At 49.5% G+C, this 25,796-nt stretch overlaps 1 protein-coding gene across 1 annotated transcript in view; it reads left to right on the forward strand.

The window, feature by feature from the left end:
- Positions 1 to 17,935, forward strand: part of PRMT8 (protein arginine methyltransferase 8) — a 62,674-nt gene extending 44,739 nt beyond the window's left edge. The window contains exons 8-11 of the mRNA XM_087855909.1: positions 1,756 to 1,871; positions 7,496 to 7,646; positions 16,129 to 16,250; positions 17,038 to 17,935. Coding sequence (XP_087712035.1) covers positions 1,756 to 1,871; positions 7,496 to 7,646; positions 16,129 to 16,250; positions 17,038 to 17,121 — 473 coding nt within the window. The 3' untranslated portion in view covers positions 17,122 to 17,935. The remainder of the gene's footprint in view (positions 1 to 1,755; positions 1,872 to 7,495; positions 7,647 to 16,128; positions 16,251 to 17,037) is intronic.
- Positions 17,936 to 25,796: the final 7,861 nt, after the last annotated feature.

A 25,796-nucleotide genomic window follows, 5' to 3' on the forward strand; every position in this document is an offset into this window, starting at 1 on the left:
CTTCTAGACTCTAGAAGGGGGTCTCTTCTAAAGCACATCCCATTGTCAACCGAACAGCTTCCTTCTCCAAATGTAGGTTTCAACTGGGAATTTGGCACCAATCTCATGTGATTTCATGGATGTGACTGACATCTTATCCTCAAGCCAGAATTTCACAAGTGCTCACCCTCTGGGAGATGATTATTTTCTCTCCCACTTCTCCCGGAGGAAGGTCTTTGTGTGCCTTAGAAAGGAGTCAAAGAAGCACAGCTTTCACTGACTGTTCCTAACTTCATCCTCACACACCCCTGATCCTAAACATACAGAAACATAGTTCCTGAAGGTACCATTTATTTGATGCACATTTTAAAAGGAAATTTAATCCCGTAAGATTTTAGAGAAAAGCATCTCTCCTTTGATGCATTTCTAGATCTGTCTGCATAAACAGACAAATGAGATTCAGCAGCTCAGTAACTAAAGCCTCTGCTTAGGCCACACCCTCTGCAGTACTGGGAGAGGAAATTGCATTCCTGGTTGCTGTCACAACTGGGTCAGTGCAGCTGAAGGATCAGGGAACAAGCTGGAGTGAGCCCTAGCTTCACCATCTCCCTGATGTGTGATCTTGGCCCAGATATTGTGTGTGGGCCAGATGTCAACTTCTCCTAGCCTGTTTCCTTGACTGTCAATAGAAGTACCCCCTGGAGGTTGCTGGATAGATTAAATGAAGAGTCTGGTTTGAGCTAGGTGGTCAATCAATGGTAGCAATGATTGCTACATTTAAGGATGGTCTTGGGCCATCAGTTGTGCATTCATTTGCTCACCAAAGTTGCACCCTACATCTTTCTCCCTCTCAAAGCATCTTATGAGCAGCCACAGGGGCCAATGAGCACCACTGGGATGGTTGTACACCACCTGGGAGATATTTCTTATGGGATGGATTCTTAGTGCATCATGACATGTGAGAAAGGCAAAGACTCTCAGGGACCCACCCTCCCCCCTCATTTTGCAGTTGAGAAAAACAGAGGTTCAAAGAGGTTAGGGAATTAGCACAAGGGCCTGGCCAGTAAGTGGTGGTGCTGGGATTCAAACTAGTCTATATCATTTTAAGAGCGCATGTTTCTCCCTGCTTTGTTAAAGATTCAGTGGGTGGGGGGCGCCTGGGTGGCACAGCGGTTAAGCGTCTGCCTTCGGCTCAGGGCGTGATCCCGGCGTTATGGGATCGAGCCCCACATCAGCCTCCTCTGCTAGGAGCCTGCTTCTTCCTCTCCCACTCCCCCTGCTTGTGTTCCCTCTCTCGCTGGCTGTCTCTATCTCTGTCAAATAAATAAATAAAATCTTTAAAAGAAAAAAAAGATTCAGTGGGTGGGGACAGGAGAAGGGAGAGAGATAGGTCTTTTAAATGTGCAGGATGGCTTGAGCAAAGGCACCAAAGTTGAGATGTGAGTGCCAGATAGGAGTTTGTAGGAGACTCTGCTGGCTTGGAGAGAGGGACAGGAAAGTAGATACAGGAAGAGTCAGGCAATCTGTATTCTAATTTTGACCCTGTGGAATTCTAGCTGTGTGACCTTAGAGAAGTTTCTCAGCCTCTCTGAGCTTTAGTTTCCCTAACCATCAAGTGTGATCTGTACATTCTACAAAGCTCTCCACCCAGGTGAGCAATTCTTCTATTCTGATTGCATCCCCCTCTTGGGCATGCTGTGCTCTACCACTCAGGAGGGCTGGGAAGACTTCCAGGGGTCCTGCTGCTGGTCTTCATGTCTCACTCTGTTTTCACAGGGTGGGAGAATGTCTATGGCTTTGATATGACCTGTATCCGGGATGTTGCCATGAAGGAGCCCCTGGTGGACATCGTGGATCCAAAGCAAGTGGTGACCAATGCCTGTTTAATAAAGGTCTGAAGACTCATTCTGCTTGGGCTCAAGCATGCTGGCCACCCAGCTGTGCCACCCTGGGAAGCTGTGGGCCTGGCATAAAGGCACTACTCAGCTCCTGTGTAGCCCCAGCCTGGCGAAGCAAGGCCACCTTGGCCAGAGCCTCTGGTACCCAAAGGTGACCGCCAGTGAAAAGAAGTTGCTCACGCGAAGCAGAGCCACAGAGAGAGCCACTGGATTCCACGGTGGCACAGCTGAGGGGAGGCAGTCAGCTCACATCCCTCAGTGGTGCCAGGGGAAGGACCTGGGGGTGGGGGCATCAGCGGAGAGGCAGGAGGGTATGCTCAGGTTTGGGGAAGCTCCTCCCTTTAGAGGTGGACGGCCCTCTTAGGGAAGCAGTCCAGTACCTCGATCTGCTGTGTAGTCGGCGTTATACTCCCGCCTCCAAGCACAACTCTGACCTGGCCAGACAGAGCTGCTCAACCCCCTTCCTGAGTGGTCTTGCTTATACATGCTCTAACAGCTTTCCTGGCAAGATTTTCTTTGGTATAAATGAAGAACAGCTGGTCAGCATCCTCGGCACACCGATCCTTAGTGTATTCTTATTATTAAATATTCAAACGTATCAAATTTGATAGAGTGAAAACAAAAGCTCCCCTTGACCTCCCCTCCCTTTCAACCCCACACTTTTCCTGCGGGTAATACTGTTCACACGTTGGATTGATCTTTCCAGCCCTTTCCTAAGAATTTGCATTTATAGATGCTAATATATTATGTTGAACCATCTAAACTACTGAAATTTGTTTTTTTTTTAATCTAGAAAGACATCACTTTCATATGGTTGAAGCTAACCTTTTAATTTAAAAATCTGAGTTCATTCTGCAAGTATTCATTGGCCCACCCATCCCTGATCTTGCTAAAACATACTTGCCCGCTCGGTCCTGCTGGTCCTGTACATGTCACTTTTTTGCGGGGAGTATTGGGCTGGAGACCGGCAGCATTTTCAGTGGATAAAGGGAAGAGTCCTGGGCCACTGATGGATGAGGAGAGGTTTCTGAAGTTCTAAACTGCTACTTTGCCAGGCTCACAACTGTCCTTTGTTCCTGGGCACAGTATTCCTAAGAAGAAACACAGCTCTTGGTCCGTAGCGTGACTGTGGCATTTAGAAGGGACCTCCAAGGGCAAATAAAACTAGCTGAGCCTCATACAGATGAGTGTCCTCAGATGCTGCCTCCTTCTTGTAACATCCTGCCTAAGAGGGGTGGCTGGGAGTCTAAGTCTTGGGCTCTCTGTTGATGGGGTTCTCATTACTTCTTAACTTGCCTCGTTCCAAGTCCAGGAAGGATTCATTGCAAGCAAATGTGTCGTTTTTGTTTTTTTTTTGTACTGGCCCCTTTGTCCCTGAAGCCTCTCCCTCTCCCTGCCCCAAATAAGAAGCAGGAAAGTATACCCCCAAACTGGTGCAACTGAATTTGCCCAAATGACATGTGACAGCTGTATGTAACCATTAGGCCCCTGTGTGTCATGGCCTCAGCTTGGAGGTACAACTCCTTCAATGTGCTGGGACCCCAAGTCGCTTTCCACCTTTGACGGTGGGTGTGGCCACTGTGCTTCCATTGGTCTACTGCATGCCAATGGTCACGTGGTGGACTGGCCTGCTTCTCCCCTCACAAGGCCACTCTGGCCTCCCACCTTCTTCCTTCCATTCCCAGCAAGGCCCTTGGTTATACCTGAGTGCAGCCAGGGGCAAAGCAACTGAACTCGGAAGGGGGTGCAGAAGGGCACACACCATGCAGTCCTGTAAACTTCTCGGGGCTGAAGTCCTGCCCCCTCCCCGTGCCTGCAATCCTTCTTCCTCTCTTCTCCGAGAAGGGTAAGGGCTGTCTGTTCGTGCTTCTGCAACCAGGAGAGCCCCTCCATCAGCTTGCTCGCTGATGCGCTAAGCAACATTTTGCCAAGCCTGTTGGGAAAACACTGCCCTTCTTCACACGCTTAATTGCTACTTTCATCTCTATTAACGTTGCAGAGTGTGACACTTTATTATAATTAAGACTCTGTTTTGACCAGACTTCAGCTCCGAGACATCCATTTGTAACATTATTTAGTGGTGGGGATAATGGGGGCTCTTCTGAGTAGTTGATGCCTCCAGAGCCCTCCCCGTCATAGGGGTTGTCTGAGGTCGAGTCAGGGGAACCCCCTGTAGTGTCAGAGATGCTGCTACAGCAGGAAGACAGAAACCTTCCAGCACAGGGCTTTGGGCTCTAGGGAACCAAGGTAACGGGTTTGGCTCTGTAGGCTTTGGGTCTGACAGGAGGGTGGACCTGAGCCCTGAGGGCCTCTGTGTCTCCAAAGCCCAGTCACAGCTGGCCACTTTCGCAGATGGCCCGGCCCCCATTCCGAAAGACCAACTGCCTCCATTGTCACCATTTTATTTTATTTTATTTTATTTTATTTTATTTTATTTTATTTTGTTTTGTTTTGTTTTGTTTTGTTTTATTGAGCTCTACGCCCAATGTGGGGCTCGAATTCACAGCCCTGAGATCAAGAGTCACATGCTCTGCGGATTGAGCCAGCCAGGTGCCCCTCTGTTGTCACCATTTTAATGTATAGCTTCATCACTTCTGTCCTGAAGCCTTGTGGTCCTTCAGAGGCCCCTATTAAGATGTAAGTGTCTGTAAGGCCTAGTGAGCACTGTCAGCTAAGAGGCGAGTCGGTAGCTGACAGTGGCTGATGCATGTCTGAGAGCAGGACCCTAGGACCCTATGGAGGTGGGACTCCTGATCCAGGTGGATGGTGTGTGCATGCATGTGCACTCTGCATGTCGTGAAGAAGTGAGGGGGTGACGGAGAAAGGAGCCGGGTCCAGATGTGTCCTGGAGCCTACTTCCTGGGGCTCACTGTCTGTGGTCAGGCCAAGAGGTCCATGATCTTTAGGTAAGCCATACAGAGTCATGGAAGGTTTCGGATTCAGAGAACAGTACCGTCTGAATGGACTGAGGGATTAGTGGGTTGGTTTGGAGAAGAGGCCTGGGGCTGAGGGCAGCAACACTGTCGAGCAGGGAGGCCGGTAAGGAGAAGACTGAGGACTGTCAGGTGCTTGGTTACACAGTGAGGGTACACAGACCCATACTAGGCAGCCTCTGCCCTGAGCTCCAGTCTGATGGGGGGGAGTGGAGCAGGCTGCTGAAATGAGCCAGAAGTACGGTGGAAAGACCAGGTGAAGCTGGAAGCAGAGGGATGGAGAGAAAAAGATAACAAGGATCTTGGAAAGAGCCTGGAGCCTGGCTGTCTGGCCCTGGCTAAGAAGGAGATGGTAGTCAGTCAGTGTAAGCACCGTGAGCCTGGTGGACTGTGCTGTTGCTGTTAACAAAAATACAGTTAACTACGTGTCGTTCTGAGTGTGGAGCTGGAAAGAACCATGGGCAGCATGTGGCTGGAGGGCTAACGAATATCATGAAGGCTGACAGGTGCTGGCTTTAAAAAGGAGCCATGGCCCAAACTTATCGGGAAAACATATAATGGAGAACCCTACACTCAGTTCCCAGGACAAAAGGAAAAAGGAGCATGAGCAGGATGCGGTGGAGGGAGGGGGCTTTGCTAACCGAGTGCCGTCTGAGCCAGCAGTGGGCTCTTTGAGATAAGAGGCTGCTAGAAGTATGTCCCACACAAGGAGGGTGACAGAGTCAGAAATCATGACTTATGAGAAGTGAATGAAAAACCAGACATGGTTTATGTTGGAGAAGAAAAGGTTTAGGGAGCCCATGTGAGCTAGAATAGGCATTTGGCTTATTCCATGGGTGGAAGTTACAGAGACAGGTGTGTACTCTCCTCACTCGTTTTGAAGAGGGACCTGTCCATTGGAGATGTCAGGAAATGGAATCGCTGCCCGGCAGCTCGTGAAGGCATCATCCATGAATGTGTCCAAGCAAGCACCAGATGGCCACATCCCATGGATGCTACCAAAGGGGCTCTTGCATTGATGGCTTTCTAATCCCATCAATTCTGCATGCCTGACCCACAACTTCCCATTCCACGGATTCTTGTTCCCTATCCTTGGTTCTAGAAGCACAGCAAGACTTGCATTTGGGGTGACATCACCAAGGGACTCCCCATTTCCCTAAATCTGCAATCCCACCCTCTTCCCAACCTATAATCAGAGCTTCAGCTTCCCCCAGAGAATACGATGTCTACACACCACAGACCACAACAGGGCTCTGATCTGACTTGCCTCCTTGACCAAACCTCTTTCTCTGTCCACCCCCCTGGAAGCGGGACTTCTCTTTCAAGTCCCCGGGGGTGCTTTGCGTCTGCATTTCCTTTATTTATTCTAGAAATATGTAGAGATAAAAGCCATTTCTGTTACATCATTCTGTGTCTTCCCTGGTTTCCCTACCCTCAGACCCCTCTCCTAATTAACCCCAACATATTCCATCATCCGGGTCTCAGGAGAGCCCTTGGAACCAGTCCAGGCACACAGATATTTGTCTGGCTCTTACAAAGTCTTCAGGACAGAGGTCTTTGCTACACAACCCCAACAATGGGAAGTTTCCTTAAACCTCACTGAAAGCTGTCTGGATGCCTCTAGGGCTCTTGGAAGGTTTGCCCTGTCTCTTCGGAGCCAACAAACAGCAGGTCAGCATCCTTCACACAGAAAAGAGCAGCACATTGCAAACTGTCTTTCATTATACCTGCTCCTCACGCAACGTTGATTTTCAGCCACTTCCCAACTGAAATTGTTAGAATTATTAGTTCTTTGTGTTCGTTCCCCAACCAGAACTGAAAAATTTTTACCTCTTATTTCTCCCCCTTTTTCTTTCTTTCCTTCTCTTTATTTTTTCCTTCCTCTCTTTCTCTTCCCTTCTTTTCCTCCTTCCTTCCTTCCTTCCTTCCTTCCTTCCTTCCTTCCTTCCTTCCTTCCTTCCTTCCTTCCTTCCTCTTTCCCTCTCTCTCTCTCCCTCCCTCTCTCTCTTTCTTTCATCCAGGTTTGGTGTAGATGGTCAGCAGAACTTCCCTTGGTTCAGTCTGTGACTGTGGGTGGGCTCAGGTCTTCACTCCCAAGATAATACTTAGTGTCTCTTATTGCTGGGAACTTGAATACCAAAAAATTGGGAAATGACTAATCTGGTTCACCCAAATCACTGGGAGAGCTTGATAAAGCACAGATTGCTGTTTGGTCTGAGATGCCCTCCCCACCCCACCCACTCAGAATTTGTACCCAGGTGATGCTAATGCCCGTCATCTGGGAATGCACTTGGATAACCACTGGATGAAGGGGGCAATGCTGAGCTAGACTGCTCTGAGTCTGCTCAGTTAGGTTCAGGGAGGCTCTGTCTCATTAATTCTCCTCTCCCCTCTCATCCCCCTCCCCCAAAGGCCCCCCTCCCCAGAAGATTGACCTTCCTAATTCTGTTCTCCTCACATTCTGATTCAAATGCGTTTGCACCGTTGCCTGAGCATACCCCACCCTAGAGAGAATGAAGGAGGTCATGGGGAGGGCGGTGGGTGGGCTGGGGACCCACCTCGAGAGTAATGACACCCCTAGAGAGTCTACTGTTGGTGGTCTTCCATGGAAGGAAGCTGCTGACCAGGCCCCAGACCCCCGGTGGAGGCGCTAAGTGTCGGCATTCTCTTTCCTCTGGGCCACAGGAAGTGGACATTTATACGGTGAAGACGGAAGAGCTGTCGTTCACATCTGCCTTCTGCCTGCAGATACAGCGAAATGACTACATCCACGCCCTGGTCACCTATTTTAATATTGAATTTACCAAGTGCCACAAGAAAATGGGGTTTTCCACAGGTGAGCCTTTGTGGGCACTCACTCCAGACCTTCCCCACCCTCCATGTTAAGGCTTTGTGGAAGTGACCGGGGCTGGCCTTGTCTTGGGGGCAGGACCTGCGGCATGAGCCAGGGGCCCTTGCTCGGCATCTTGAAAGCCTTCTTCAGCACTTCTCCATGCTTTTGGCTGCCAAAGGAGAAAGTAGATGGAAGTCTGCATGGTAAGACCAGAGCTGAGAGTGTGTGCTGGGCAGGAAGAGGCAGGGGGAGGGCCCCATTTCAAAGGCACATTTGTTCATTGAACATTTACTGAGCATATTCTGTGCAAGGGGTAAGGATACAGAGTGGAGGAAGGTTTTCCTATCTTCACTGCCTCGCCTACCACAGGATTCAGTGGGTCTCTCAGCAGGCTACAGACTATGTCTCTCTGTCTCCCTCCTTTCTTTGTTGCTTCCACCTTATCCATCCTTCATTAAGTTCCCGACACTGTTCCCCCAAAGCCCACCTGTGTTCCTTCTCCCCGCTCGGCTTCAGAGGTGCCTCATTTCCTGCAGCAGATGAGCCCAAATTTCTTAGCCTGGTAAATGGGGATTCCATGACCTGGCCCTAGACCGCTTCTGTCACCTCGTTTCTCACTGCCCCTCCTTTGCTTTGGCTTCCTCCTTTGTCCCTTCACTGCACACACAACCCAGTCATACCGAGCACCTTGCAGTCCCCGAACTTAGCAAAGGCTTCTTTAGTGTCTAGGCCATTGTCTCTGCACACACCAACCCCTTGTTCATCCAGGTGTGCAATGGGGACAGGAGGGTCTTTTGTCTGAGGCTCCTGTCATCTCCTTCCTCCCATATTTGTCTGCTGGGGCTATGATAACAATGCTACAGGCTGGTGGCTTAAACTACAGAAATTTATTTCTCACAGTTCTGGAAGGTCAAGACGTTGGCAGGTGTGGTCTCTCTGAGGCTCTCTCCTTGGTTTGTAGGTGACCTCCTTCTCTCTGTGTCCTCATATGCCCTTTCCTCTCTGTGTGCGCTCCTGGTGTCTCTGTGTGTGACCTAATTCTCTTTCTAGAAGGACACCAGCCACACTGGACTAGAGCCCACCCAAAGGCCTTATTTTAAAGGCCTCTTTAAAGGCCCTATCTCCAAATACAGTCATATTCTGAGGGACAGGGGCTTAGGGCCTCAGCTCATGAATTGCGGGGGAAACAAGTCAGCCCTGAACACCTCCCCCATCCCCGCCCCTTACCTGGCCAACTCCAGCACAGGTCTCATCTCTCACCTCAGCTATTACCTGATGCCCTCCTTCACTCCTGATCAAGGTTAGGAGTCTTTTTTGAGGCTCCCTAATATGTTGTGCTTATGTCAGTCAGTCACGGCGATGTAAAAAAATGGGGGTATAAAAAGTCAAGAAAATAGTCCTGCTTCCATTGCATCCCAGCCCTGTGCCTCAGAAGCATATGATTTCTTTTGTATCCTTCCCAAACATTTCAGTGGTACACAAGCACATGCATACCTATATATACCTTTTTTGTGTTTTTGCTTTTTATTTGAAATACTTCTCATATGATTGCAAAAATAGTACAGAGAGTGCTGTGAACCCTTTACCCAGCTCCCCCATTGGTGGCATCTTACGTAACTACAGTACCACATCCAAACTACACCTTTTTTAAAACACCCCTTGGCTCATACTAAACACACTGCCCTCTGCCACCTTGTCTTTATTTAACAACATACCTTGGAGAGCTTTCCACAGACTCACAGATGTAGCTAGTGTATTATCTTTGAAACAACTACACAGGATTCCAGTGCCAGATGTACCATTGTTTACTCAATATTTTCACTCTTTTTATGCAATTCTCAGTCTCCCCGTGGGCTGGGGTCACATCTCATGAATCTCTGCCCTGCTGGTGTCTAGAGAAGTGCTTGGCTCACGGCAGGTTTGAAACAAATCTCTGTCCAATGAATATATCAAGATCCAAGTCCTGCCCTTGGGAACATGTTCGTATTGATCATGCCTGTGAAGTGGGAGCACGTCGTCAGTGGCAAGTGAGCATGCATGTGGCAGGGGTGAGTGGGTTCTACCAGAATCTGAGGGTATGATTATTCACTTCCTGAAGCCTTGGTGACGGTGATGCTCTTTTACCTGTGGACGGAGGGGTGGAGAGACTTATCTAACCCCTCCCAGAAGGGCATCAATCTTCTGGTCTCCAACATCCAGGCAAGTGCTGGTGCCCCCTGTCTTGGGGAAAACCAGAGACCCCCCAGTCGGGACCATTTTCAGCTACTACTCTCCTTAGAGGGGCAGCAGGTGAGATGGTCTTCCTCACGGTCAGGAATAGCCAGGAGGGAGAAGGGAGCTTTCACTGGGACCTTGAAGGATGGGTGAGACTCAGCCTCACAGTGGTGGGTTATGGCAGTAGTGGGAGGGCTGAGCACGAGCCTGCTTGAGGACCCTGGCTGTGACTGGAAGCTGAGGATGGAGCCATAGCAGCTGGCCCTGCCTCTACTGTCTCCAGCATGATGACCCCCTGGGGCCTGCCCTGCTATAGGTAATGAGAAAGGGTAGCAGGGGCACTCTGGAAAAAGTTCTGTGTTTATAAAGCCTAGGATCCGGCCCCTTAGCTCTCAGCCCATTGATCTCACTATTCCTTCCCTGAGTTTATTTCCATTTCTTGAGGTCAAGCAGACAGCCTGCTGGACCCCTATCCAGAGATGGTTCTGTGGTGGCAGGAACAACATTCCTGATGACCCCAGGTGAAGGCGGCTTGGTTAATCCCAAGTTCAGAATCAAAGAAGTCAGCCCTGGGCTACCTGAGGGATGATGAGGATTTGCCCTTAGCATTCAAGTCTCCAGCCCATTGGGGCAGTTTCTTCCTATCCTGTGGTCACAGCCCCACTATGGTTCCTCACAAGTCCCTATGAGAGAAATGACCAGGACTGTGTTACATAGGGTCAAAGACTGTGGGTCTCGATCAAGGTCCGAGCTCAGTCATCTGTCTTTTTGCAACTATGGTGTTATTTGCCTCCTCTTTGCACAGAACCCCAGAAACTTAGGTCTGAAAGGTCACCTACAGTCCTCTGTTTCCCCTGCCTTGGTGCCGAGGTTCTCAAAGTGAGGCCTGTGGCCGGCAGCATCAGCATCGCCTGGGAACTTATTAAAAATGCAAATTCTCAAAACTTGCCCCAGACCTTCTGATCAGAAAGTCTGGAATGGGGCCCTCCAGGTGATTTTGATACACAAATCAGCCTGAGAACCACTGCCCCTTGCACGACTGCCTGAACAAGATGATTGTGAATGCCCTTCTGGAAAGGTAATTCCATCTCCTTACTACAATATGCCCTCTTTTCTCATCAAAGCCGATGCCTTCTGGCTGACATAGGTCTCTCTTGCTGCAGCATCCCCATATAGTTAGAGATCAGGGGAAATAATTTGTTTAGCTGCTTCCTCAGGCAACTGGGGAACGTCCACAGGGGGTTTTGCTTCCAACATGTGGCAAACGTTTTTTCCAGGTAGTGTGGGTTTGGCAGTGGGCTTTTCAGACCCTCTGCACTTTGACCACCTAGTAAAGAATATTTGCTTTTTCTTTTGAGGGACCTCAGATGTACAGAATTAGATTAATCATAATTCCTGGCTCATGACATCATTGTGTCAGGCACGGTTCACTTTTTGCTTGTTTATTTATTAATATAATGAACACCTATAAACTCACCACTAAGTAACTAGAGTGTAAATAAAGTATTATTATCTAGAACACAATAGTAACTGGAAAGAAATGTATTATTGTTATTAGAATGTAAATTCATTAGTTAATTTCAAGAAATGAACTGTTACTAATTAGAATATAAATATCAACCAGAAATACATTATTAATGGATATAATGATACTATTTATAATTAAGAAGTAAATTAATTCAACATCACATAATTAATCTCTGTGAGCTTGCACATAACTAAATGGATGCTCCGCCCCATCTCATCAGCCCCCCGTATTGCCTCTAGATGAACATTACTCTGAATAATTTTGTGTTCTTTATCCCCTTGCTATTTAAAAAAAAGTTTGATCACATCTACGTGTATGTCAGAACACTATATTGTTTGCTCTAAGCTATTTTTGAACTTCATGCAGAGTGTAGCCTGCTGTGTGTGCTCCTATCCTGTCGATTATCCGCCAAGCTTTCTGTCTCAGCCCAGCCACAGCTGGCTCTGGGGGGCCCACTCAAAAGCACATCACATAGTGTGCGGCTTGAAAACAATCCCTGTTAATGGCTCTGGCATCTCCTCTGTGCAGCTCCAGGCAGAAGCTGTCGCAAATGGGCATAGGAGCCCAGGGTTCCAGGCTGTGCCAGCCAGCGGGCATAGCTGCCCCACGCCTTGGCCACATCCTCAGTGGGTGGGAGCAGGAAATGGAAAGTCAGACCCTTGGGGCAGCTGGAGTGGGTGGAGGGACAGTTGCTTGAGTAGGAGCAGGCCTAGGTTGGAGTCTTAGTTTTTCCAGGAGTCATCCACATAGGCAGCCAGACATACGGGGTGGGCCTTGAGTAAGTGACTTTCTGGGACTCGGGCTCATTATGTGTGAGATGATGTGGTTGGACCCAGATGCCTAGCAGCCCCTTCCTGCTTTGCCATCAGTTGACAATGAGTCATTGTCTTAGGTCAAAGAAACTTCTTGGTGCATAGTCTTTCATTCTCCAAAAAGCTTCTGACCCCCTGGGAGTATAATTGCAAACTGATAGCTAGTAAAAGTACTAAATTTCAGGAAAAGCTACCAGCCACTTAGCCACTGGGAAGTGAAACAGGAAGCAAGATTCCACTTCCTTTCTGAAAACACCAGGAAAAAGATTCTTGTGAGGGGCCTTTGCCATTCATTCCCACAGCCCCCTGAGGTCTGCATCCCCATCCTTGGTCATGAGGATGACCCAGCGACCTGTCTTCTCACTGAGGCTGCAGGATGTGAAGGGGAGGCAAGGCTGTACAGGTTGCCATTTCTCAAATTTAGGACCATACCTGGCACATGATAGGCATCCTGAATTGATATCTGTTGAATGAAGGAAGGCATGCTGGGGGCAGTACTGGTCACACTCATTTCAAAATATAGAACAAATCTGTCCATAATCCAGAGCCCAGAGAGGCTGGGAAGGGGAGGTTAGCGTGTGGGGTCAGGATATTAAGAGTATAAAGATATCTTCATAACAGGGAAAGCTGAAAGTCAGGTACATAAATTTGAAGGTTATAGTTGGGGCAGGGGAGGGAGGGAAAGACTTATTCCCTGATGAGAACTCTAGATGTCATCCATAGCCCTGTGTTGTGTGCTCACCCTTGCACCTAGCACCTTTCTGGATGCTTCCCCAGGACATTCTAGACCACTAGAATGAGGCAGCACATCTTTGCAGGTCAGAGCCATAGATTATGGATAAATATAATGATGAAATGGGAATTATATTATAACGGTTTATTATATTATAATGGCTTAGCAATACCCTAACATTGGCCTAATGTGTCATAGGGTGACCATATAATTTATCTTTCAATTAAGGACACTTCTGATAGTGAAAGGGAGAGCTACTCATAGTTATGCCAGAAGACAAGTAACCTGGAGCTGTCTTGGGCACAGCAGGAGATTTGGTCACCCTTAGTATACCCTTTCCCCCTTGTCATCCCATCTAATCCTCAAAGTATCTGGGGAGATAAATATCACACCCTACATTCCGCAGATATAAAAATTAGCCCCAGGATCATAGTGCAAACACATGGCAATGTGGAGGTGGGAAACTGGGCCTGTTGTTGCCTAATTAAACGTATTTTCCACTCTTGCCCATCTGGAGACATTATTAGATGCAAAAGAGCGGGTTTACATAGTGCTTTCAGCCATGCTGTGTGTCTACAACACCTGGGGGGAGATCTTTAAGTCTTGGCAAGTCTGCCCCCTTCATGTCCCCCAGAATGAATGAATTCAAGTCTCTAGGAGTAGAGTCAAGACATGTGAATTTTAATCAGCTTCTCCTGGACACCTCGATGGAGAATTAGTATTGTGAAAGCTGGTTTAGATAATTAGTCCATGGCTAATGGACCCATTACAGAAATTAAATGTTTGGGGAGGTTCTCAAACTTTTGATGTTGATGTCAAGAGGAAAAAAAACCACTTTTCTCCAACCCAAGGCTGACATATATTTTGGACAACCATCAGATACACCTAGGCTTGATGGCTGCCAACTCTGAGCCAGTGAAATCTCTGGGACCCTCCTACAACATCTGATTAGGTGACAGAAGGAAGCTGCTTGAATCTCCTTGCCTGAAGGTCTTCAGGAACAGGAGAGACACCTGTCTGAGCTGGTGTAGGAGGAAGTGGGGGTGAGAGTGCTGTCAGTCATACACTGCCATTCTCCACACACACCAGAGACTATCTTTTGACAATTTATTTAGATGTAGTTGTCAGGGAAGGTGCTGGGACAGGTGGACTTTGTCCATAGACAGCGGTATGTCTTAGAGGCCATGAAGGCTGGAGATGTTTGGGGATCTAGGATCCGAGAGGCACAGACTGCACATTCATGATCCTTCTTTGAGCCTTTCCAAGTGCTCAGGCTGCTTTTCCCCTCCATGACCTTGAGTTCGCATTGATTTCCCAAATGCACACATTGGAAGGCTACACAAGTCTTTAACCAAACCACTGACATTTGATCAAGCCAGTTCATTTTGCAAAGGGCAAAGAAAGACAGACTCTTCACCACCATTTAAACAGATCTTGGGGTTTATAAGATCTTGCAGGTGAACCGGTCTGACTCAGCACATGATAAATCCCATTACTGGTTCTTGTAGGACCACCTTGAGGCTGGATGTCAGGTAGTTCAGATGATTGCAGAACAGCCCTCATTTTTCCTGATGAATTAGAAATTTGCCTTCTAGTAATTTCCAGTGACTAGCCTTTGTTCTACCTCCAACACCATATGTAAGGCCACATATAAGTCTTTCCATATGACAGCTTTTGAAGAATTTGAAAGGCACTTATTATAGTCTCCCAAGTCTTCTCATCTTTAGCTCTGGTCCTAAGCAAAGAGAAAATCAGTATTAAGGAGTCCTAAATCCAGGTGGAGGAAGGTAAGATCCTAAACGGGCAAGAGGAACTTACTATAGTGGGTTCTTCTACTATCTACAGTTTTCAAAGCCTCCAATGTAATTAAACATCTATGGGTACCTTGAAGCATAACGAAGTGTCTACTATCTGTGTTTATTATTGCTCATACATTCAGTACTTATAGATCTAGCAAGTGTGGTGATAGGCACCAAGGATGTCACAGTAAACAAGCCTGGCATGGCACCTGTCCTTATGGAAATTGTAGTCTTATGGAGAAAGCAAATAGCTGAAAAAAAAAAGGCATTTATGCCATAGTGTGATAGGCACCGTCATAGCTTAAGCTCAGGGTGGGCCATCAAGCAAGGCTTCCCAGAGGAGGTGACCTTGACAGATGAGAAAGAGAGAGCCTGCTGAACAGGGAGGGGAGAATCTGCCAAAGACACTTGGTGCTGAGGAAGATGGCCCATAAGCAGGACCCCTCATTTGGCTGTAGATTGAGTAGTGTGTCAAGAGAGGCTGGATGGGATTTAATAGCAAATACAGGGGAGGCGCCGGCATCATTGTGGCTTTGGGTCATGCAGGACAAGTGAGCTGAGGACCAGTGGGGGGACTGTGGGATGAGAATTATCCCTCATTTCTTTTTTTAAAGATTTATTTATTTCTTTGAGGGGGTAGAGGCAGAGGGAGAAGGAGGGAGAGAATCTCAAGCAGACTCCCTGCTGAGTGCAGAGCCTGATGTGGGGCTCGATCTCATGACCCTGAGATCATGACCTGAGCTGCAATCAAGTGCTTAACCGACTGAGCCACCCAGGTGCCCCATCCTCACTTCTTTTTGGTTCAGTTAGGAGGACACCGCTGAAACCCCACAGCAGGCTTGGGCCAAGGGTACTAAGTTTGGTTTTAGGGCAGAGAAGTGGCAGGGAAAGCTTTGTGTAGGTTTGGGTGTCAGTGGAACACTGGTTTAGCTATGGAACTTGCATACATGATGTCATTGAAGGGGAGCCAGGATGGCCTACTCTACAAATCTCCCCCTTACACTGTCTGAAAGTCTTCCCCCAGTTGAACTAATTAAAAACAGTAGCATTTTGAGTTTCATTTATGTTAATGAGTTTAGTCGGTGAGAGGGTATTCATCCCACCCCTTGGAATGAACTTGTGATACCAGTGTCTTTCTCTTCTGATTCCCTGTGAAGAATCAGTAGCCCTGAGGAGATGGGAATTTGATGGAAGGAGGAGCACTGCGGCTGAGTGAGGATTTCTGGGCCTTGGAGGCAGGCTATAAGGGCTGGGCACTGACCCTGCAAGAGTGCTGGGAATTGGTTCAGTGAATCCCAGAAGAAGACCAGCAACTTCTAGGCAGGGTGTCAGCCTCAGTCCTTCTGGAGATTTCTTCTCTGACTCTTCCTTCCCACCTACCTTGTTCTTCTCCCCTCAGCCCCTGATGCCCCCTACACCCACTGGAAGCAGACTGTCTTCTACTTGGAAGATTACCTCACTGTCCGGAGGGGGGAAGAAATCTATGGGACCATATCCATGAAGCCAAATGCCAAAAATGTGGTGAGTGCTGAGGCAGACTCTGTTTGGGCCAGGGTCAGAGAGAGGAAGGGACCCAGGGTGCTGGCTCCCCGCAGCTCCCAGGAACCCGGCTCCCCGCAGCTCCCAGGAACCCCTCGCCCAGGTGCCCGAGTGCCTTACCCACAACCGGACAAGGTACTGGGGGAGGGGCAGTCGGAAGCCGGTGTGGATCTGACTAGACCTCATTGAAGACCTCCAGCTGTGGTCCCTTAAGGACAACAGATTTTTCTTTAGGGCCTGCTCTGGACTCTCAGCCTTGAGGACAGCTGCCAGTTCTTCATCTGAGGGGCTTTGAGCACGGAGGCTGTTGCCATGGGTTTCAGCTCATTTAGAACAGGCCAAGCCAGGAAATAACAGTTTCTGGTGGCCCGGAAGATGTTTAGTTCACATTTCTTCAGTGGGCCTGGTGGGTCGGGGAGCGTGTGATTCTTTTTGAGTAACTGCCGTGTGAGAGTGTGTGTGGAAAGAGTCTAGAGAACGCTTTGAGGGTTGTGCCACAGAAGACTCAACCACCCCACTCTGTTTTCTCTCAGGATTAAATCAGAGGGAACATTTCTATATTATAACAGGAAGGGTTTAGGTTCGAAATCAAAGAACTTCCTGTGAGGATAATGAGACACCAGAATAGACTCCCGAGGGCTGTTCGTGGGAACCCCTTAGCTAGAAAAACCTTAGAAACACGGTCGCCCCCATCCCCCTGCCTGCGGGAGCGGGTGGCGCTTGCCTCGCTACCACACTAATGCCGGGCCGCTCTGCCTCTCCTTTGCAGCGAGACCTCGATTTCACGGTAGATTTGGATTTTAAGGGACAGCTGTGTGAAACATCTGTATCTAATGACTACAAAATGCGTTAGCACACGTGGGACGCTGCAGAGAGCGAGCAAGAAGAGAAACTCTGCCCTCGATCTGCGGCTCCGTCACAAGGAATACCGTTTCCAGGACTATACACTCGAAAACCAGAGTTTTAAATTCTGCCTTGAAGATTGGTGAACTCACCAGGGCTCCCGTGGGCCCTGCCACTGGACAGAGAGCCTCCCGCTCCTCAGCTCTGCTCTGGGAGCCCTTCACAGAGGCTTTGTTGTCGCCGACACAGAGCAGCCTCCAGTGTGGTGGCTGGGGCGCCGAGGAGGGAAAAGTACACACGTATACCCATTGTCCTCCTTAACTGTGGCTCTCCGGAACTTCCAGTTTTGCATGCTGCAGGCATCTAGGACAGATTGCTTCACTAGAACCTGGAGACATAGTGTCTTTGATAGCATAAGCCAGATTACCCGTCTGTGCGGTGGTGTGCGTGCGTGCGTGCGTGCGCGTGCGCGCCTCCAGCAGATCCATTAGCTTCTCTGCCCACGACACCTGTATATGCATGCATATACAACCACGTGGGTGTGTTTCTGTGTTCATTCAGGGTGTGTGTGTGTGTGTGTGCGTGCGTGTGTGTGCGTGTGTGTGCGTAGAATATATATTACTCTCAGAGGAGATTCTGTTGCTTTCGAATAGGAGTTTGTTTTGTGATAAGTTCTCCCCCTTCCCCATCCCTTACAGATGTTAAGCAGCTATGACACGTTCTCTGTACTAGCTCTGGTCTCCTTTTGACTAGAATGTGGCTCTGAACCCTGAGCATAGTACCACGCATTCTGTTGGCACTCAATAAATGCACATGAGAGCGAAGCGATGGCCTGGCTGTGTTCCTGGTGCTCTGGGGTGGGAGGGCTCAGGAGGACGTCAGAGGCCACACTGGAATGGAAGGTCCAAGGAGCAACAGATGCTGCTCCCAGCTCCCAGAAGGCAGTTCCTGGTAGAAGCAGCCGTGAAACTCAGGACTGGTCCAAGGGCATGTTCTCTGCAAACTCTCAAGGTTGGGAAGAGGGCCTTAGCCGTGAGGTGGGGGGATGTGAGCTAACCAAGAACGCTCTACAGTAAGAGGCTACATGGAGCCTGGAGGGAGGCCAAGCTCAGGAACAGGAGAATCTGGGATACGCGTCCTGCTGGGAGGGCCCGGAGAAAGCAGGAGATGGTGGTCCTGGGTCCCTGCGGAGAAACTGGGGCAGGGTCTGAGTGGAAGGCCAGTGCAGGGATTGTTCTTGTCCGAGGTGCTGAGAGTTTGCGTCACCGCAGAGTCTCATCCCTGCTCCCTCACTCCTGGCCAGTGGTTGGCCTGGCCTGCCACCGTCCACACCAACAGGAGCTCACCCACCTCGAACGGGGCCTTCCCACTGAGGAACCCCAGGTTCCCACTGCAGCTCCTCCCGACAGCATGGTTGGTAAGTCTCCAGTGCCCTCAACTTCCTCAGCCCTGCCACCTCTCAGATTCTAGACTCTGGGTCCATCGTAGAGAGGGCAGAACCAGATGAGAGATTTTTGTGGCTGGGAACAATCACCTGAGGGAAAGACAGGGGCATTACCTGTGGGTAGGGACCCAGGCCTAGCTGCCTTGAAGATTCAATTGCCAAGGAGCCTGACCACCTGCCTCTTTGCCATGTGGGAAGGAAGAGGGCCAGGCTCCTGGGACATGGGGGTGTAGGCTTGCCTCTGTGGACCTTGGGCAAGTCACATCACTTTCCTTATCGCCACTGAGGAAAAGAAGCTGGACTGGGTGAATATTTTCCACACTGTGTCCTGGGGAGCCCTAGGGCTTGGGGAGGTGTCAGGATCAAGGTGGGCAGAGCTCTGGGTTTCCCTCTCCCCAGATTAAAAAAAGAAACAACCCAATACTTCCTTTGTCTGTTTTAATTTTCTTTGGGAAAAAGGATTCTACTACTAAAAATAAAATGAAATAAAGAAATGAAGAGGAACCAAGACCAAAACCAAACACCTCTGAAAATGACGTATCTAGGTGACCCCGGAGTCCCCCTGGCCCTTATACTCAGAGGTTAGTGGAATCTTGGACCCCCTCTCTCTCTTTCCTTCTCTCCTGGGGTGAGTTCTGGGCAATTTCACCGGAAGCTGTGCCCAAGCAGCATCTGGGTCTCGGCTGGGTGCCCACCGCTTGGCCCAGAACCACATTTTTACCCTCCTGCATCTTTACGTTATCTCTTGCCCCCATCAGCTCTGAAATATTCTCTCGGGGACAATCATCACTCAGAAAGGGGGACAGGCTCTGTAGGCAGATACGGGGTCTTTGCCTGAGTTTTAAAAGAGGCCTCCTGTAGGCACACGCAGCTCTGAGGATGCTCTGCTTGGCCGGCAAGGTGAATTTCAGTCCCCCACCCCTTGGTCTAGTGCAAAAACTGCACAATGGGACTCAGGGGCTCCAAGAAAAGCTATGCTGGGCCCCTTGGAGCCCACGTTTGTTTTCCTCTAACTAGTAAAAGGCTGTCCCACATTCCAATTCTGAGCCAATCATACTTTCCATTACAGACCTGTCAGCAAAACTTGCAGCCTCTGTCCAGGTGTGGTAACCGAATCTCCTCAGGATGGAAGTCAATGTACTTTGCCAGGCATGGTGAAGTGTTTTGATTTGGTTTGGGTTTGGATTATTCTTTAGCTTCTGAGACAGGTGATCTCATCTGGGTCATCTCCCCTGGGAGAGATATCCCAGGTGCTGGGAAGGAAGAAGGGCCCTTTAGAGGTAGTGGGTGGAGCTGACCAGGCCCAAGATGGGGAGGAGGCAGAGGAGACCTTGGCTTGGCTTGGCTTGGCTTGGCTTGGCTTGGCTGTGGGTGGGGTGTCCCGGGGCTGGCAGTGCCATTGAGAATGATCGGTGACTCCAGCAGCAATGGTCCCTACCCTTCCACAATGCACTTGCTGGCTTCCCCAGAGTCCTGGGAGTTAGGGGCAGAGGCACTCCGACCCATTCTGTAGCAGGGGCCCACTGCGGCCCCGGGAGGAGGAGTGGAGTTGTAGCAGAGCTGGGCTGTGACCTCAGTCCTGCCCAGTGGTCCCTCTGAACCCAGGCCTGAAGGCCTCCCCTTGTATTTGGACAAGTACAGCTAACCTCATATTGTCCACGCATTAAACAAGAAGGACAGAAAAACTTGAGGGGACAGCAGTGAATATGTTAGGAGAGGGAAGGGGGCTTGAAGAAAGACATGGGGGTGGGGGCTCCCCCAGAGGGCATTTGAGGAAACTCATTAGTGACTTTTCACTGTGGTGGCAGTTGGGGAACCCCTACTTTCTGCCTTTCCTTGGGCAGGGAGTCCAGCCAAGTACATGGAGGATTCCTTCCATGGTCAACGGGGTAAAATCATACATTGGCAGGAGCCAACCGGGAAGATACCCCCCCCCTCCGGGTGCTCCAGGCATTTGGGGCTTGCAGGTATCCCTGACATCCCTGGGGGACAAGGGAGGACTGGGCTGAGCAGGCCCAGAGGTCTTTTGGGCCTCTCCAGCCACCAGAAGAGAAGAAGGTCACCCCTGCAGCTTGCCCTGGTCCTAGGTCTCCAGCCTCTGCCATGCCACTCCCATCTCTGCTCCTGGGCTGCAGGGGTGAGGCCTGGGGAAGCACGAAGGAGCACTTCCACGGCAGCCCCTTCCTCCTGCCCACAGAATGCTCTAGTGGGATTATAATTTCCCTCTGATTCAGTGGAAAATAGGCAATATCTGCTTGGAGCATGGTCTTAATCGAAGTGCCTGATGAGGTCTTGGCATGACGATAGGGACACTGCAAAGATGACTTCACTTATAAAACCTTATCTGTCCCTGACTCTGCTTTTTTTTTTTTTTTTAAGACCATACAAAACCTACCAGGAACTCCTGTCTCTCTTCTTCCCTTCTTCCTCTTTGGGGGAACTTCTCCTTCCCATTCCAAGCCAACTTCTGCCCAGACCCACAGCCATGGGGCTTCTTTTGAGGTCTTATTTGGCCTTGTCTACCTGAGTCACTCTGAGGGCCTTTGCATGCATGGTCTCTCTTCCCCTTTAGAATGTAGGCTCCAGGGGCAGAAACCGGCCTCTTCCTGCCCATCCCATTGAACAGCATGGGGGTGCAGGTGGGAGGAGACAGAGCGACAGCTGGCCAGCTTGACTTCACGAAATGTGTCCAGGAGCCGTTCTAAGACTACTGGTTTTCTGTCCCTCTATCTGTACCCCTAGGGAGATGCTGACATTTTCCTTACTCTCGTAAAAACCACCCCATGGAGGCTGTCTCCCCTGTGCCAGGCCCTCCCTGCTCCCCTGTCTCTATAGCCTTCCTCCCTCTCGGTATCACAACTGGCACCCCACCTCAAGGCCCAGCTTGAATCCAGACCTCTGTAACACAGTGAAATTAAGCCAGACATCTCAGCCCATTCTTGTGGCTGGGACCAGTTGCCTGAAAATCTGTCCTCAGCCTAGGGGCCAGCTGTGATCATGGGGTGATCTCCTATCTTTCATCTTTGGTCTGTATTGTTCTTGAACCCACCCCACCCCTGCCACTGCACAGGGAGTCCCCCAGCCTGGGTTCTGGAGCCCTGTTTCTGAAGACAGATTTTTCTGGGTCCCTGTCTTGAATAGCACCTCCCTGTATTCCTGGCTTCTGAGTGCAACCCCACCCCTGTGGCCCTCTAGCTTGCCTTAGACCCTCGGGCTGCCACAGGCTGTGCCCAAACCCTTGGCCTGGGGTCTTGGATAAGCCTGTGTAAGGATGGGTGATCTCCTCACACCTGTCCAACCACATCTAGAGTCTCCCAAGCTGCCTGGCGCTCAACCCACTGGAAACAATGAGCTCATATTCAGCTAAGGCCCAGACACAACATGTTCAAAGATCAGAAGTTTGCCCAACAAGCATTTATTGGCTGCTTAGCGGGCTCCCCGCCCTGAGCTAGGCAATGGCAGGCAGTAGAGTCAGGAGGCACCATCCCTACCTGGTTGGCTGTGTTGTCTGGTTGTCAGTCTCTGGGCAGGCTGGGCTCACTCCTGCCCCCAGACTGAGAAATGAGGTCCCTCAGCAACCTCCATAAGCAGCCTGCTCTACCCCATCCCCCCACATCTGTAGTATGAGCCCAGCTCAGTGACACAAACCGTATCAGGGTGGGCGGTGAGGTGTTGGCCTCCTTAGCATCTCTCAGTCATTAAGCCTATGAAACAGAAGGAGAATATGCCTGAATTGCCCTGCTATCTGTGAATCCCATAGAAGGACCTGGTCTGTCATTTTTCAGAGAATGACAGCACTCAAGGAGTCCAGGACCCTTTTTGATCCTAACCATAGGCCATTTAACACAGCAGAAGTGAAAAGGCTCTTTCCCAAATACTAGGCTCCAGCTAGCACCTCAGGGTTAAGAGCAGCTGAACTGGCTGGAAGAAACTCCCCGGATGCTGGGTCACTTGACCCAGGCCCTACTGTCCCCCCTTCCAAAGGGAAGCATCAGTCTCTGGACAACTCTGCCACATGCCGTGAGGATTGGAACCAAAGCCTGAGGCAAACCCCAGTGGGACCACTTACTAACTGTGTGACTTTGGGCAAGTCACGCCCCATCCATGAGGCTCAGAAAGAGTTGACCTGGATGAAATGAGATTAATACAAAGCATGTTTGGAACCTGTAAAGCACAATCACAATTCCAGTTATAATTGCTATTTTAGTAATATTTCTGCCCTGCATGCCAGGGTGCCCATGCCCGTGGGCCTCTGAAGGTCCTGGGGGCGGCAGGCTCTGCTGTCAGAGCCAAGGTCAGCAGCCGACCCAGCCCCCGGACTGCAGGCTTCTCACTGTAGGTGGCACACATGCAGGGTTTCTGCCAAAAGCCTTGGGCAGAGCGGCCTGCTCAATGGTTCCTGTTCGTTAGCTCCTTAAAGGGCTCACAAGAGGTTTGTGGAGATCTCCCCAACCTCCAGCAGGAAGTGACTCACTGACACCAACTGCACATGTCCTTCCATTAGAATGAAAAGATTCACAATCAGCGAGATGCCATAGCTCCACCTGGGGCACTTTGGGCAGGGCCTCCCCTTCTGGCTCTCTCCGTCTGGATTTCCAGACACAAGGACTTCCCAGTGACCTTGAGACTGAGCCTAGAGTCCACGTCTAGTGCCTGGTCCACGTCCCACAGAGAGGAGAAGTAGCAATCCAAAATGTTCACTTTACTCTGGAATCTGACACATGCTGCTGTTCCCAGGACAATCTTCCTCTGGTGGTATTTGGTTTTGATTCATAATGTATTGAGCTTGTGTACTCAGAGCACCCAGTCTCTTTGAGGGTCAGGGTTGGTGGCTCAGAAGCACGTTCTGGGCCTGGCAAGAGGGGGGAGGTGGAGACCAGGCTGGGAACCTCATCTGGACTGCAGTAACCACAGAAATGCTTAGATGAGGCTCGTCTGGCTCCACTTAATAGCAAATAACCAGCCACCTCCCCAGTGGCATAAATTTTCATTAGTGTGGCCGATGCACATGCCACTGTGGCATTGTGAGTCAGAAGGCATTAGAAGAACAAAACAATAGGGATCCTTCTCTGCGTCAGGGCAAGGATTGAGCCTCCCAGGAGAACATCTGTGCAGGGAGGAAGGAGCAAAACCTTGAGATGCAGAAATACTCTGTTGCATATACCACTGCATGTCACCACGAAACATGGAAGATCTATTTGAGGGCAGGAGGGGGTACCCTCGCCACCTGTTGTCTGGAGACTGGGCATGGCGTTCGGGTCAAGCACGGGCTGCTACTTCATCTGCAGCGTGAGGGCTGTGGTTCCAGTCCCAGTTGGAACAGAAGAGCTAAGCAAGTCATCTTTCCTAACTTCCTCCCTTCCATAGAGTCCCTCCCGTGTAGCAGACACGATGCTAGGCACTGGGGACACAGGGGTGAGCAGAGCAGATCTGTCTGCCCTGCCGGAACGTACAGGAGACGGGAGGAACAGAGTCTAAACAAGAACGATAAATATGATGAAAGAGGAAAGGCAGAGGCTGAGGGAGTAAGAGACTCTCTGAGGGCCCCTGGGTGGCAAAGCTGCTTAAGCCCCTGACTCTTTTTTTTTTAATGTTTTTTTATTATATTATGTTAGTCACCATACAGTACATACCTGGTTTTTGATGTAAAGTTCGATGATTCATTAGTTGCGTATAACACCCAGTGCACCATGCAAGACATGCCCTCCTTACTACCCATCACCAGCCTATCCCATTCCCCACCCCCCTCCCCTCTGAAGCCCTCAGTTTGTTTCTCATAGTCCATAGTCTCTCATGCTTCATTCCCCCTTCTGATTACCCCCCCTTTCTTTATCCTTTCTTCCCCTACCGATCTTCCTAGTTCTTATGTTCCATAGATGAGAGAAGCCATGTGATAATTGTCTTTCTCTGCTTGACTTATTTCACTTAGCATAATCTCCTCCAGTGCTGTCCACGTTGCAGCAAATGTTGAGAAATCGTTCTTTTTGATAGCTGAGTAATATTCCATTGTATATACGGACCACATCTTCTTAATCCAGTCATCTGTTGAAGGGCATCTCAGCTCTTCCACGATTTAGCTATTGTGGACAATGCTGCTATGAACATTGGGGTGCATATGGCCCTTCTCTTCACTATGTCTGTATCTTTGGGGTAATTACCCAGCAGTGCAATGGCTGGGTCATAGGGTAGCTCAATTTTTAACTTTTTAAGGGACCTCCACACTGTTTTCCAGAGTGGCTGTACCAACTTGCATTCCCACCAACAATGTAGGAGGGATCCCCTTTCTCCACGTCCTCTCCAACGTTTGTTGTTTCTTGCCTTGTCAGTTTTTGCCATTCTAACTGGCGTAAGGTGGTATCTTAGTGTGGTTTTGATTGGAATTTCCCTGATGGCTAATGATTTTGAACATTTTTTCATGTGTCTGTTAGCCATTTGTATGTCTTCATTGGAAACGTGTCTGTTCATATCTTCTGCCCATTTTATGATTTGTTTATTTGTTTCTCACGTATTGAGTTTGAGAAGTTCTTTGTAGATGTTGGATACCAGTCTTTTATCTGTAGTATCATTTGCAAATATCTTCTCCCATTCCGTGGGCTGCCTCTTAGTTTTTTGGCTGTGCAGAAGCTTTTTATCTTGATGAAGTCCCATGAGTTCGTTTTATCTTTTGTTTCTCTTGCCTTTGGAGATGTGTCATGAAAAAGGTTGCTTTGGTCGATGTCATAGAGGTTGCTGTCTATGTTCTCCTCTATGATTTTGATGGATTCCTGTCTCACATCGAGGTGTTTCATCCATTTAGAGTTTATCTTTGTGTATGGTGTGAGAGAGTGGTCACGTTTCATTCTTTTGCATGTAGCTGTCCAATTTTCCCAGCACCATTTATTGAAGAGACTGTCTTTTTTCCTCCGGCTCTTGATGTTGGCTCTGGTCATGGGCGTGATCTCAGAGTCATGGGATCAAGCCCCATGGGGGCTCTGCGGGAGTCTGCGTACCTCTCCCTCCCTCCCTTTGCCCCTCCCCCTGTTGCACTCTTTCTCTCTCTGAAATAAAGAAATCTTTTTTTTTTTTTTTAAAGAGAGCCTCTCTGAAGATACGACTTCAAGCAGGAACTCACAAAAGCAGAGGCAGACGGGCGAAGGGAGGGAGGGAGAAATGGGGAAGCATCTACGCCAAGGCCCAGCCCAAAGATGGCCAGAGAGTGACACATTTGAAAAAGAAGAGAAGAGCAAAGGCCAGGGCCAGGG

This window comes from Ursus americanus, chromosome 25, assembly GCF_024610735.1.
Source record: "Ursus americanus isolate L20-20 chromosome 25, mUrsAme1.1.p, whole genome shotgun sequence".
NCBI lineage: Eukaryota > Metazoa > Chordata > Mammalia > Carnivora > Ursidae > Ursus > Ursus americanus.